The sequence below is a fragment of the Ursus arctos genome, unplaced genomic scaffold (assembly GCF_023065955.2).
Source record: "Ursus arctos isolate Adak ecotype North America unplaced genomic scaffold, UrsArc2.0 scaffold_14, whole genome shotgun sequence".
Classification (NCBI taxonomy): domain Eukaryota; kingdom Metazoa; phylum Chordata; class Mammalia; order Carnivora; family Ursidae; genus Ursus; species Ursus arctos.
In genome coordinates this window covers 16,151,917-16,165,143 of record NW_026622808.1, presented here as the reverse complement: position 1 = coordinate 16,165,143, position 13,227 = coordinate 16,151,917, and the positions used below count along the sequence as shown (strand labels likewise).

Sequence of the window (13,227 nt, the reverse complement as noted above, 5' to 3'; positions counted from 1 at the left end):
GCTACCTGCTCACCTGGCCTAACTATCCTGGAGTCCAGACAGCCACTCCTCTGGCTCCTGCCCGCTTTGCCCAGCGTTGGCAGTGTGTCCTGCCTAGCAGGACTGTTGCTAAGGGATGGCGGCTCAGGAGACTGGGAGGGGCCCCAGCCGTAACCCTCACTGTGCCAGTGCCACCTCGCTCTAGGCACAGCCCTGGGGGCCGAGTGGCAGGGCCCAGAGGGATAGGGCAGTGCTCTTGCTGGCACCACTGCCCACCCGCTGTCTTCACTCCCAGCCTTGCAGTGCCTGGGTCTGGGATAGAGCCAGACCCAGATGGGGAGTGGGGGTGGTCCCCCATCGGCCACAAGAAGGCGAGGGGGACCACAGCCCTACAGTGACCACAGTGTCCCGGATGGAGAAAGGCAAGGCCATGCTGGGCGGCTCAAGACCCAATTCACCTGGAGCAGCTCCCCTCCCCTCTCTGGGCTTCACTGGTCCCCTGCCCCTTTCCACAGGGCAGCAGCCAAAGCTGCTGAGGGATCCAAGTTCAAAAGGACTTGAGGCGGCCCAGGCCCCTGTCCTGCTTTTCAGACCAGTGGCTGAGCCAGGACATAGCATTACAGATTGTTCCGACGTTAAGTCGGACAAAGCCGTTCCTGGTATTCAGTGGCCAGTGTGGTATTTCTGTCAATGTGGATCTTTCGGTGGGTGGTTTTTTCTGTTCTCAAACATCACTTGGTGGTCTTGCTCAAAACAAGCTGGGGGAACCAGGGGACTGCAGTACCAAGCAAAGAAGTGGCCCTGACCCCCGATGTCATCCAAGAAACACTGAGGCCACCATCACAGAAGGCTTCCGATCGAGACTTCGGACACCTTTGTCGACTAAGAGCATTACACCAACAGGATTGAAAATGATGCTGGATTTCCCAGGACCTAAAACGTGGGCCCCATTTGAGGACCCATCCACTGCAGAGACCCAGAGGTCATCAGAGGCTTTTCAAAGCCGGGACTTAGACACGGCACAATGGGGGTGTCAGAAGTTGCTGTTGCTGTCAGAAACCGATGCAGGGATCGCACACAGCCTGGCCCTGTGGGTCAGGCCACGGCTGATGTAACTGTCGGCGGTATGAGAAACTGCAGTGACATTTTGGTGGCTCGCTGCAGTCCATAACTCTTCGAGTAGGCAGAGAAATACTCCATTGTGTTTTTCATGAGGGCTATAAAAATCACACTTTTTTTCCCATAGAAAAATGTAAAATATAACTACAGTTATTATAACTCTGTTTTGGCATCTCCTCATCTTGAAGAGAATCAGAATGTCAACAATAACCCCTCCAGAAATTGGAAGTGGTCCAGGCTCTCCCGACCCCGAGGCCAGTTGACTTCACCATGCTGAGCCTCACTTTCCATAGCTGTAAAATGGGGCACGCATGGGCTGCAAAGATTAGACACAAGCTCCCGTGACTGTTAACTTGTGTCTCCCCGCCCAGCAGGACCCCACCCAGGCCACCTCTTCAGCCCCCACACAGGAAGAAAGGAGGAAGGACCAAGGCCAGGAAATCATCCGATTTATTCTTAAGCTCAGGCCTCTCAGCCTGCCTTCCCTCACACAAGCAGACCCCCTTATTCATCCAGAGAAAATGGGGGCATTGTTAGACGCCAGACGGGCAGGCAGGAGGCACCATCCTGAGGGCTGGGGACGGACACCGACCTTTCCAGGCCAAAATGGGCCCTGCCCCTCAGTGGTTCCTGGTGTGACAGTTCCCTGAGTAAGGAGGCGGGGAAACGGTTGTCGTGGGACCAGGCTGGACACTTCATCTGGGCAGAGAAAGGCACAGGGTTCCCTGGTTTGATTTAAAAAAAAAAAAAAAAAAAAAGCACCCTGAATGTCTCTGCCCAAGAAGGGCAGCATAGAAATAAGGAGTTTAAAAATAAGATTCTCTAGGGAATATAAAAAGGAGCAAGCTGCTTGCTACAAAAGCTGAACTGGCTGGGGCCTCATCAGATGTGCTGTGGGCCCCTGGCTCCCTTCAGGGGCCCCTAACCCATCCTGTTCCTACCAAGGTCCCAGGGTGCACCTGGCGCTGGTGATAAAGAACAAAAGGCCTGCCCTCAGGTAGCTTACACTCTGGTGACAGGACTTCCCATCCCAGCAAGAAAGCATTATGACAGAATGGGTAACAGCAGGGGATGAGATTACTTCAGATAAGGTAGGCAGGGAAGGCCCCTCTAAGGAGGTAACATCTGAGCAAAGATCTGGGTGACAAGGAACAGGTCATGTGCCATCTGGGGGAAGAGCAATCCAGGCAGAGGGAACAGCCAGTGGAAAGGCTGAGGGATGCCTGAGTTTTCCCTGGTGCTGCACAGCCCTACTGCCAGCATGTCTCACACGCACACTCTTCCTTCTGGGTTAAAGGTTGAGGGAAGAACAGAGGGGAAAGAATCTAGGATTAAAAATTCATCTTCATACAACCAATGCAAAACGGCATAAGGCTTGAGGTTCCCAATTCTGGTCTGGGGTGAAGACAGAAAAAGCTTTAGCCTGGGATGAGGGGTGCTTCAGAAGGAATGAAAATCAGGGCAGGAGGAAAAGGGGGAGAAAAACTTGATGCCATCTGCCTCCGCAAGTGAGAGAAAGCTCAAACTCAGATGCTTCAGAGGCCAGATATCCAGCCCTAAGAGAGAGGAGGGAGCCAGCTGGCCCTCATGCTTTGGCTAAAGAGAGTATCCTGAGCTCAGATCCAAGCAGGCATGGCCAAGACTGGAGCCAGAAATCCAGATTTTTGTGAAACGTTGCCAATTTTTCAACAAGTTGACTGATTTAAAGTTTTGTTTAAAAAAAAAAACAAAGGGTGCCTGGCTGGCTCAGTTGGTAGGACATGCGACTCTTGATCTCAGGGTTGTAAGTTCAAGCCCTACATTGAGTGTAGAGATTACTTTAAAATAAAATCTTAAAAAAAAAAAAAAAATGGGCTAAAGATCTGTCTTTGGCCCTTGGGCTGCCTGTTTGAAACCTACGACTTTTTAGCAGGTTTTGATGCTTGGAAAGGATTATGGCTCTGCCATGGGGTCCCCTCTGGGACACTGGTGACCCCCGAGGACATCCACAGCAGTGGAACTCTGTCTCCATTGTGTAATCTGTGCTCCAGGGCTCACACAGTGGTCCCAAACACTGCAGGCTGGAGGTGGTCCCTCTCCTCCTCTTCCCCAGTGCTGTTGTCAAGGTGTGGACTGGGCCCACCAGGGAGTGGGTGGCTGGGGTCTCTGGTTGGCAGGGGCCCCAGGCGTTCAGCCTCCGCCAGGGTGGCCAGCAGCCCAGCCAGGGGTGACCGGCGACGGCAGATGTCCTGCAGCAGCTCCGCCCGGGGCTGCAGCTGCCCAATGAGCTCATCCTTCCGGCGCACAGCAGCCTCCAGGCTGTGGACAGTGGCCTCGGAGGTCAGCAGCTGCTCCTGGAGAGCGGCAATCTCACTGGCAGGAGGCAAGACAGGGCAGTTACGGTACTGAGAGGACCAGAGATTCTCCTCCTCCCTGCCCCTGACTTCCCGGGGCTCCCCATCACCATCAGGATAAAGGCCATGCTCCTCACCAAGACTCCCTGTTTCAAGACCCCCTTGTTATGGACTGAATGTGTCCCCTCAAAACTCTTATGTTGAATCCCTCCCCACCCCCCGTGTGATGTATTTGGAGATGGAGCCTTTGGGATGAGCCCATGAGGGTGGGGCCCTCATAGAATTAGTGCCCTTGTAAGAAGAGACACAGAGAATTTGCTCTCTGGCCATGTGAGCACACAGCAAGAAGATGACAATCTGCAAGCCAGGAAGAGAATCTGTCACCAGGAACTGAATCTATCGGTTGGACCTTCCAGCCTCCAAAACTGTGAGGAGAAAATTTCAGTTGTTTAAGCGCCCCCACCCCCCGACTGCCGTATTCTGTAATGGCAGCCAAAGCAGACTAAAACTCCCTAATCGCTCCCTGGCAATTCCCTTTTCCTTGCATCTTTTCTTATTTGTTGTTCAGCTTAGAGGGCTCTTCTTCCAGGTAGCCTTTCATCTAAGCCCACTCAGAACCCTATGTGCCCTTCCATCACGACCCCAAACACCCGATGGTGTAGCTGCCTAGTGATGTGTCTGCCTAAGGGCTGTGCTACGTAGGTCTCACTTATATGCTCTAAAGCCCAGCACAGTGCCTGACACATTGTAGGTACTCAGTAAAGATGAATGAATCCAACCAGCTCCTTTTCCCACCTGGGCCCCTGACCTCTCTCCTCCCTGGGCGCGCTAGTCCCATCCCTTCCAATCCTCAGCGCCTCTTCAAAACTAGAGGGCTTCTTCAGAACGGCTGATATGATTCCATCCTCCCCTGATCCAGAACCTGCCATGGAACCCAATGCCTAGGAGGTCGGTGATCCCTGCACCACTCGGAAAGAGTCGATTTTGCATTGTGGAAAAAATGGGCTCCGTTTTAATTTAGAAATCCGCACTTGTGTGACACCTCTTAACTTTGCACGCTGGTGACTAATTCGAGGTTTTTGGTGTTTGTTTTTTCAGTCCCACCAATAGTCCAGCCTACACGTGAATGCTCGCGGTTCCCGCGCCTCTCCTCCCCTTCCAATCGGCTCCGCTTCCGCCCACCTCCGAGAAGTCCACCTGGCCGGCCCCGGGCCTCACCAGTCCTTGGCGCGGCCCAGCTCGTCCAGGGCAGCGCGCAGCTGCTGGTCGTGGCGGGCCAGGCGCTCGGCCTGGGAGCGCACTGTGCGCTCCGCCGCGTCCAGCCGCGCCTCCAACTCCGCGGCGCGCCGGTGCACAGCCGCCAGGTGTGCGTTCGCCTCGCGGATCTGCAGCGGCTGCGGCGCCGACATGGCCCCGGCGCGGTCCCAGGAGGCCCGGAACCCGCCCCGGCCCCGCCCCTGGGCCCCACCTCCGGGTGGGCCACGCCCCCAGAGGCCGGCTCAGGACCTCGGCGCGATTGGCCGCGGCACGACGGGTCGCGCCCTCTTCAAACCCAAACACCCTCACTGGTCCCAGAACTTCGAGACTCCGCCCCTGAGCCCGGCCTAACTCTAAGACTGGCCAAGGTCCTGACAAACCACGCCCCCAGGTGGGCCTGAGCCCTCGGTGGCGCACCCAGTTCAGGCTCCCGCAATGGGACTGTCACTCCTTCAAGACAGGCCCCGCCCCACTGAGAAGCCAACACCAGCATTGGTCCGGGTCCTGAGGTCCAGGAAGCCTGACCACGCCCCAGGCTTCGCCTCGCTCAGATCCACCCCAAAGGCCGCGGCCACGCCCCTTAAGCAAACGTACAGCTCCGGATTGGCCAAGTCCTCTTTGGGGCGTGTCTCCGGTTCTGGCTACACCCCCAAGTCTACAGCGGACCTCATCCGGCCCAGGGCTTGGACAAGCCAGCCGCAAGGTGGGCACAGGTGGTATCCCGCTAAAATCCTAGCCCCGGGATCGGTACCTTTGCCCGCCCCCGAACCTGGCCACGCCCCAAAATAGTCGCACGCGGTTCAGACCTCGGCTTGGGGGACTGGCAGGGCGTGACCACGCCCCCACGCAGATTCTGGCGTTGGGAGTGACATTTGCGCTGTGTGCCGCCCCAGAGTTACATCTTGCTCCTATCAAGTGGAGCCCCGCCCCGCGCCCGAATCTGTGCTTGGAGATAGGCCCGCCCCTGGGTTAGACCCCACCTCCGTGAGTCAAACCTTTCCTAACCTAGGACCTTCTGAGTTGGAACTAGTGAGATCTGCCTTCACTGATTCTGGCTGACCCCCTCTCCCTCCTGAAGTCGGATGGGGTGCACGCGCGCTTACGCCAGTCCGGACTCAGCGCCTGCGCGCGACTGTGTCTGTGTCCGCGACATTTAATAAAGTTGCACGCTTGTTGTCGCCCCCTCCGCACTAGGGGTTGCGCGCGCCGCCCAGGAAGTCTCGCGAGAACTAGCGGCGCCTGCCCTTGGGTGCGGGGAGCCGGCGGGCTGTGCGGTGCGGGGCTAAGGGTGCGCAATCATGGCGCGGACGCTTCTTCAGCAATACCTGGACATCCCCGATGGCACCGAGTGCCACCGCAAGACCTACGCCAGCACCACAGTCAGTGGTGCCGCTGGTGAGCGCCGGCCCGGCCCCGAGGGGAAAGGGTGCGGGGAGGTCATAGAGTCGCTGGGGGCTGTCTCAGGGCGTCCGGGTCGCTGGGGATCACGCAGGTGGCGTATGGCTGTCGCCGGGGTGACTGGGGCGGCGCTGGGTCGTAGGGGAGCTCTTGTACGAGATAAGACTTTGTGAGGGTGTTGGACTAATTCAGAGGGCGCAGGAAGGCGACAGGGTCACTGGGAGCTGTCCGAGGGGGTCGCAGGAGCGCTCTGTATCTCACGGGATGACACGTGGTCGTCGTGGGGGGGTGTCTGAGGTGGTCCTGAGAAACCCTTGTGTGAAGGGGATCCGGCAGGGTTGGAGGGCACCGGGAAGTGATACACGTGACAGGCTGGCCACTGGGGTCATCAGAAGCGGTTGCGGGCGGGGGGGGGCGGGGCTGGGATTTGGGGGTTATTGTTGAAGCTATCACCAGGCTCTGGGGAAGTCGTTGAGTGGCAGGGGGCCATTATTGGGGTCAGAGGAGCTGGGGATTCATGAGACTTAACAGGGTAGGTTGAGGTTATTTGGGGGGATCATAGGTAATTAATTATTGGTGTGTCGGGGCGGGGACAGAAGTTGGAGAACGTTCTAGTGTGAAATAGTCTTTTTGGGGTTCAGGAAAGCGGGATGGTTGGGGATATCTGGAGCTTTTATTGGGACCACCAGAGGGGTCGTAGGGATGCTGAGGAGGTCACAGGTGAGGTGGGTCAGGAGCTACTGTAAGGGTAGCCTTGGGAGGGCATAAGGGGACTCACGGCCCTAGCCCTCTCCTGCAGGGGACATCTCAGTGTCTCGCCCCTTCCAGTCTCTCTGAGAAGTAGGAAGACGGTTTTGGTCACCTCCATAGATCTTCAGCTCTTGAAACAAAGTCTGGTAGAAGCTGAGTCTCCACTGGGAGGCATTTGAATTAAGGTAGACCTAATCATCGCTCCTATTTTCTGCATGTTTAGTGAGATCAACGACTATCATGCCCATTTCTCAGAGGTGGAAACTGAAGGTCAGAGAGGTGTGTTAACTGTCCCAGGATCTTTTCGAGCCGGTGTCCAAGTCCAGGTCTGCTGATCTCCTGAGGGTGGCTGCGGCAAGCACTGTGCGTGCAGGGTCCTTGTGGAGGGACCTCAGGAGAGAGGGTGAACGGGGTGTCCCTTCGCATGAGTGATGTGGAGTCTGCTTGAGTGACGACTTGTTGGGATGGTAGAGGTGCATGGCAGGGTCTCTGGAGGCCTTTGGAGAGAGATGTGCAGTGTGGGATTGGATCGCTGTAGCGGGGAGTACTCGGGCACATTATTATAGGGAGATGCTGGCATTGGGGAATGCCTGGCAGGACTTTGTGGAGGCGCGTGGTTGTGTCTAAAGGGGAATAAAGTAGGAGGGGGTCACCTGAGGGACTGTGGGGCCTTCAGGGAGATTTGGGGAGGCGGATGGTTTAAGAGATTTTGAATCTCAGAAAGACATTCATTTTGGTGTCTGTGAGTGGGAGTGCACATGTGTGATCACAAGTGCAAAGGCCACGGGGGTGGACTGAAGTCTCAGGAGGCTGTTGGGGGAGACTGACTACATTCCAGGAGTGGGGTGCTGCTGAGTGAGGGACCTCTGGGGGGGCTTGCTGGAAGGTCTTTGAGGGCTTGTGGGTGGGAACATTTGACAGAAGTGCCATGTCAGGCAGTCACTGAGAGACTCGGGTTTGTGGTGGTCACCGGCTCCCTTGAGCCTTTGAGGGTGTCGCTGTGTGTGTGTGTGTGTGTGTGTGTGTGTGTGTGTTGCTCACTTCGCCTGCCTGCATTCTCTCTCGCTGGCCAGCTCCACTCAACATACAGGACTTGGCTCCTGGATCCTCCCTTAGCTTCCCTGCCTCCCTTCAGGCCTCACTGAGAGAACACTCTTGTTTCCTGTCTGGCTTTCCTGAGATGGTTAGCCCCTGGAGGGCAGGGAGCCTGTACCCCCTAGCAGAGCTCAGCACCCTGTGGGCACACAGTAACCCTGAATGAATCGAGTGACTGAGTGAATGAAGGCGCCCAGCAACTCTTGCGGATGGATGGATGGATTAGGCCATACAGTAACTGAATGAATGTGTGAGTGAATGGATGAATGAATGAACGTAGGCACACAGTGACTGAGAATGAATGATAGCATGCAGTCACTATGAGGGAAGGGATGAATGAATGAAGGATGGAGTGTGCACTGTGTCTGGAGGTCACTGCTGGAGGCTACGAGAGAGCCAGGAGCAGGTGGGGGTTGGGAAGGGGGCCTTTTGCGGGGTGATGGGGGGCCATGGAAAGGTCTAAGTCAGTAGAGATCCTCATGTGCTGGGGGTCACAGGATATGGGGAGGGTGAGCTGTGGCAGGTACCAGATTGGATGATTGCTAGGAGAGAGTTGGGGTGGGGCAGTCTTTGACCCTGAGATATTCGGGGGCTCCCGGGTTATCCATTCCCAGTTCTCGGACTTCTGAGGGGATTATGACGGCGGGGGCACGGTCTGTGTGCAGCGTGGAATGTGAGCCGGCGCACGGGTTGGGACGGGCTGGCCCTGGGCGATCCCTGTGGTAACTGGGCCATGCTGGGGGTCTGCAGGGAGAGGAGGGGTGTGTTGTCTGCCCTGAGCAGGGTCAGCTGGAGGATGGGAAGCTCCATGGTGGGCTCTTTCTGGTGACTTGGAGCCAGCCAGGTGGGCCCTGGTCTGCCCCCCAGTGAGGAGGGTCTGGTGGGGGCAGCTGTCCAAGGCCTTGCCTGGGCCTCACCACCCACCTGGTGCTCTGCTCCAGGCCCGGCCCCTGCCGGGCCCCTCATGCGTAAGAGCCGTGTCGGGCAGGGAGGCCAGGGCGAGCAGAGATGGAAAAGCTGACCGGAGTGGCGAGGCCGGGTAGGCGGGAGCGGCTGCCGAGCCAGCCAGGTGTGAGGGATAGGCCCAGGCCCAAGCTGCCAGCGGGGAGCGGGCCCAAGGGTGACGAGCAGCAGGCCTTGGCAGTCCCGGGAGCCAAGTCTCCGCCAAGGAGGATTAGGCCAGGGAGACTTGGGCCCCATGGGGGAATGCAGCCTTGGATGAGAGTGGGGAGCAGGGCCTGGGTGCCAAGCCCTGTGGGGCGCAGCTGTGGTGTCTGTGCTGGCACTTGAGGCCAGAGAGCAGCCCAGCCACTTGGGCCCCGGGCCCATTCTCCTGTCCACTGCAGGCTGAACCAGCACACTGTGGAGGGCGAAGGGGCCCCAGGCCGGCCTTGGTCAGGCCTTGCATAGGGAGGCCTGGGGCCCAGAGATGGGGGTGAGAGCCCAGGGTTTGGAGCAGTAGACAGGGTTGGAATCCCACCACGGCTGCTCAGCAGCTGTGGGCTCTGGGTAAACTTCAGAACAGCCCCTTCTTGGGTGAAGGGGTGGTGCTAGGAGCTTCCTTGTAGGTACCATGGGGACAGAGAGGGAGGGAGTTTCTCTGATAGTGGAGGGGCCTGCCCCCAGCCAGGGCCACTCCTGGCCTCAGAGTCCAGGCCCTGCTCCAAAACACCTCCCCCTCTCTGGTCCTGCAGGCCTGATCTTCTCTGCCTACAGTGTCACGCTCCAGCCCCCAGGCTCCTTCCTGGAGGGAGTGGCGAGGACAGGGCGATATACATTTACTGCAGGTGAGCGAGCCATGGCTTCTCCTTAGGGGCCCTCCTGGCACTGGCCCCTGGGCCCTGACTTAGCACTCACCCCGTCACCCACACCCCAACAGCCGCCATTGGCGCCATATTTGGCCTCACCTCCTGCCTCAGCGCCCAGGTCCGAGAAAAGCCCGACGACCCCCTGAACTACTTCATCGGAGGCTGCGCCGGAGGCCTGACCCTGGGAGCACGCAGTGAGTGAGCCCCCCACCCGTGACCCCCGCTGACCACAACCCCTCTTTCTATCCCAGACCAGGGACCAGGCAGGGGCCAGGTGTGTGGGATGCTCGCCCCAGCAGAGGAGGGGGCAGTCCCTGTGAAACCTTCCAGTACTTTTGAACCTCTGCCACCGGCCAGTTCAGTAATAGTAAGAGCTGCTCTGCGTAAACACCTACTGCATGTCTACCTCACCAAGCCCGTGTACCCTCCTGTAGCTCCCTGTGGCATTCAGCATGGCTTTCAAGGCCCTGCACAACCTTCCCCATTCCCTCCCTGCCCTCCCCTCCTCCCTCTCTCCCCTTTGCTCACTCTGTACAAGCCACACAAGCCACCTTGCTGTTCCTCCAAGCCAGGCACCGTCCTACCCCAGGGCCTTTGCATGTGCTGTGCCCTCTTCCTGGAGTGCTGTTCACCCAGGCATCAGCACAGCTCCCTCTTTCACTGTCCAAACCCCCTATGTATGATCTGGGACCCCTACTGCCCTCATTCCATATGGCCCTCTTCTACACCTTGTCAGAGAACACAAGGCCACTGTCTGTCTCTGCCCCTGCCCCTGCCCCGTGAGCATGGACAAGGTGCGTGGTCCTTGCATTGCCGTCCCTCTCCCAGCATCCAGAGCCCTGACTGACCAAACGCACAGCCCTGCAGGGGAGCTACACTCAACCATCCGCACCTAGAGCTGCACGGACTAGCTCAGAGAGGGGGCTTGGGTGGTTCAAGGTCACCTGGGAACCAGCAGAGCAAGCCTCCCTAGTAGGAGGCAGGGCGGGGCCCCACACCAGCCTGGCACAGTGGAGCCACCTGGAACCGGGACAGACACTGCTCTTTCCATGTCCCACAGCCTCGGGGCTGACAACTGCCCAGGCCTACCAGCCTGCCAGTGCTCGGTGGAAGGTTCCAGTCAGGCAGAGGGAGGGCACGGTGGAGGGAGGCCCGTGCATCCTAGGGTTTGACACACACCCCCAGCCCGCCAAGGGGGTGAGCCCTGCACACAGCAGGCCGGCCTCCCTGCCCAGCGACAGCCCTCGGGCAAGCAGGGGCACTCTGTGCTCTCATGCTCACAGTCCACAGAGCAGCTACAGGACCTCTTGCCTCGGTTCCCGCACACATCTTCAGCCAGACGGTCACCTGACTTAATCCTCCAGGAGCCCGCAGCCCCGACCCCCTAAGCCTCAAGGGAAGGGCATGCTCGCGGGCTCCCGGGTGGCCGTGGGGGAGCCCCCCGCACGCCTGACACCACCCTCCCAACTCTGGCAGCTCACAACTACGGGATCGGAGCCGCCGCCTGCGCGTACATGGGCACGATGGCCGCGCTGGTCAAGATGGGCCAGCTGGAGGGCTGGAAGGTGTTTGCAGCGCCCAAGGTGTAGTCCCACCGCCTCCCGGATCCTCGGGCAGGTTCAGATACGACTAAAAATAAATTCTGTGTATACTTCTTTGTGTGCGTCTCCCACCCCTCCTCTCTCCTCTGGGATGGAGCCCTGTCCCTGCCAGGCTGGGTGACAGTGACACCCCAGCAGCAGCCCAGCAGGGGAGCGGGACAGAAGGCCTCCGGGTTTATTCTGGCAGGGCCAGTGGCACCAGCTGGGCCCTGAAGACAGGAGCTGGGCACCGCCCCCCACAGCCCTTCCTGCAGCCCCCCTGCAGGTCACAGGCCATCCCCTCTCTGGGCACTCCCCCAAAGCCAACAGCGTGTGGAAAACACACCCAGGGCCCACGCACAGCCTGACTCCAAATTCTTGGGCACTGGAGCAGAGCACCCCTGACAGGCTGGCCCAGGAGCCTTCTCCCTGTGCGACAGACAGGTGGCTGACAGGCCACCAGGAGCCTGCAAAGCAGGGGCCCGTGGGGGGGACCAGAGAAGAATCCCGATCCTTGCCGGCTGCCGCCTGTCAGGCCCAGTGATTTAGGCAGCCTCGGAATGCTGGCGCAGCCCTGGCCCCCAGCTTTCTGCAGCGCGGCCTCTGGCTCAGCTCTGGCAGCCGGAAAGGAAGGCTTGCTCCAGCGTGTCGAGGCAGGCCATAAATTAGGGCTCTCAGGGCTTTACCCTGGGGAGCGGGGTCGTGTGTGGCCAGGGATGGGGTCCTGGCGGGGTCTGGGCACTGGAGTTGGCCTGGAGGCAGCAGGAGCCGGGCCCTGATGCCCCCTTCTCGCCTCATCCCTCCCGCTTTCTCCTCTGCAGCACCCCCTGGTGCCGACATGGTTGGAAGCCTGGCTTGGAGCCTTGCTTTCCTCTGTCCCCCCTGGGTCGTCACTTGACCAGGTGTCGGGCAGCTCAGACCCAGCATGTGCCGGGCCTGGGCCCTGCTGGCTGCGGCCGGGCTGGCCTCTCCATCTCACTACGCCATAGTCACTCCGGGTCTCCCGCCAGAATTGGCACCGGCTCCAGCTCAGGTCGCGCCCAGGCCTGAGAAAGGCTGGGAGGAGAGGTGGGCCTGCCGAGCCCTGAGAGCAATCTGGGGTCCCAGGTTTGCACCAGAGTCCCAGCTCTTGGTTCTTTAATGGCGTTATTCTCGGTGGCAAGTGGGGACAGCAGGGTCCCTCCCTCAGCAGTGTTCCTGGAAGAGGGAAGCACCTCTTCCATGCTTTCTGAGGGGAAACAGGTCCTCAAGCTCCTGCACCAGGCTGGCGTATCCCTGCTGCTGCTGGCAGGGAGCAGAGCCCTCCGATGCTTGGCGCCCAGGCCCTCAGACTCCCAGCCCTGTGAGATGGAGGAGTCGGGCTGTATCCCTGCCGCTGTCCTCTCCCACTCCTCATTCGCCCTGCCCGCCACAGCCAGCAGAACGGGGGCAACAGTAAGAGTCGTTTCCACGGACCAGGTGCTGCAGGTAGGACCTGTGGTCACTGAGGGCTGAAAGAGGGGGACCTGGTCAAGGCCCAGCACTCGGTCACTTCTCAGCCCGATCCACCCAGGCCCCCCAGTACACCCTTCCTCAGCTCCCTGGCTCTTTTTTTTTTTTTTTTTTAAGGTTAATTTTATTTTAGAAAGAATGAGCCAAGTGGGAGAGGCAGAGAGGGAGAATCTCAAGCAGACTCCACACTGACCGCGGAGCCCAACACGGAGTTTGATCTCATGACCCTGAGATCACGAGTCGAAACGAAGAGTCAGGCACTTAACTGACCACCACCGCCACCCCCCACCCCTGGCTCCAGAGGAAAAGTGAAAATTCGCAGCTAGCCAGTCCCTTCCTACCTCCTAGCCTTGGTTTCCCCTTTAGCTGGCTCAGGCCAGGGCTGTACTCAGCACATACTCAACCCTCTCTGGGCTG

At 58.9% G+C, this 13,227-nt stretch overlaps 2 protein-coding genes across 2 annotated transcripts; one reads left to right on the top strand and one right to left on the bottom strand.

Annotated features, from left to right (window-relative positions):
* Positions 1 to 1,530: 1,530 nt before the first annotated feature.
* VMAC (vimentin type intermediate filament associated coiled-coil protein) lies at positions 1,531 to 4,867 on the bottom strand. The gene is made up of 2 exons (XM_026481186.4): positions 4,650 to 4,867; positions 1,531 to 3,450 (listed from the first exon to the last, which is right to left on the bottom strand). Exons 1-2 carry the CDS (start codon positions 4,838 to 4,840, stop codon positions 3,132 to 3,134), a joined length of 510 nt encoding a protein of 169 aa, XP_026336971.1. The 5' UTR covers positions 4,841 to 4,867; the 3' UTR covers positions 1,531 to 3,131.
* Positions 4,868 to 5,898: 1,031 nt separating this feature from the next.
* Positions 5,899 to 11,394, top strand: NDUFA11 (NADH:ubiquinone oxidoreductase subunit A11). The gene is made up of 4 exons (XM_026481175.4): positions 5,899 to 6,083; positions 9,626 to 9,718; positions 9,811 to 9,933; positions 11,216 to 11,394. Exons 1-4 carry the CDS (start codon positions 5,987 to 5,989, stop codon positions 11,326 to 11,328), a joined length of 426 nt encoding a protein of 141 aa, XP_026336960.1. The 5' UTR covers positions 5,899 to 5,986; the 3' UTR covers positions 11,329 to 11,394.
* Positions 11,395 to 13,227: the final 1,833 nt, after the last annotated feature.

Coding starts and splice junctions, on each gene's coding strand:
- VMAC (XM_026481186.4), bottom strand. CDS start 4,840: ATGTCGGCGCCGCAGCCGCTGCAGATCCGCGAGGCGAACGCACACCTG. Junction 3,451..4,649: donor CTGGGCCGCGCCAAGGACTG/GTGAGGCCCGGG, acceptor GCCTCCTGCCAG/TGAGATTGCCGCTCTCCAGG.
- NDUFA11 (XM_026481175.4), top strand. CDS start 5,987: ATGGCGCGGACGCTTCTTCAGCAATACCTGGACATCCCCGATGGCACC. Junction 9,719..9,810: donor GCGATATACATTTACTGCAG/GTGAGCGAGCCA, acceptor ACACCCCAACAG/CCGCCATTGGCGCCATATTT. Junction 9,934..11,215: donor CCTGACCCTGGGAGCACGCA/GTGAGTGAGCCC, acceptor CAACTCTGGCAG/CTCACAACTACGGGATCGGA.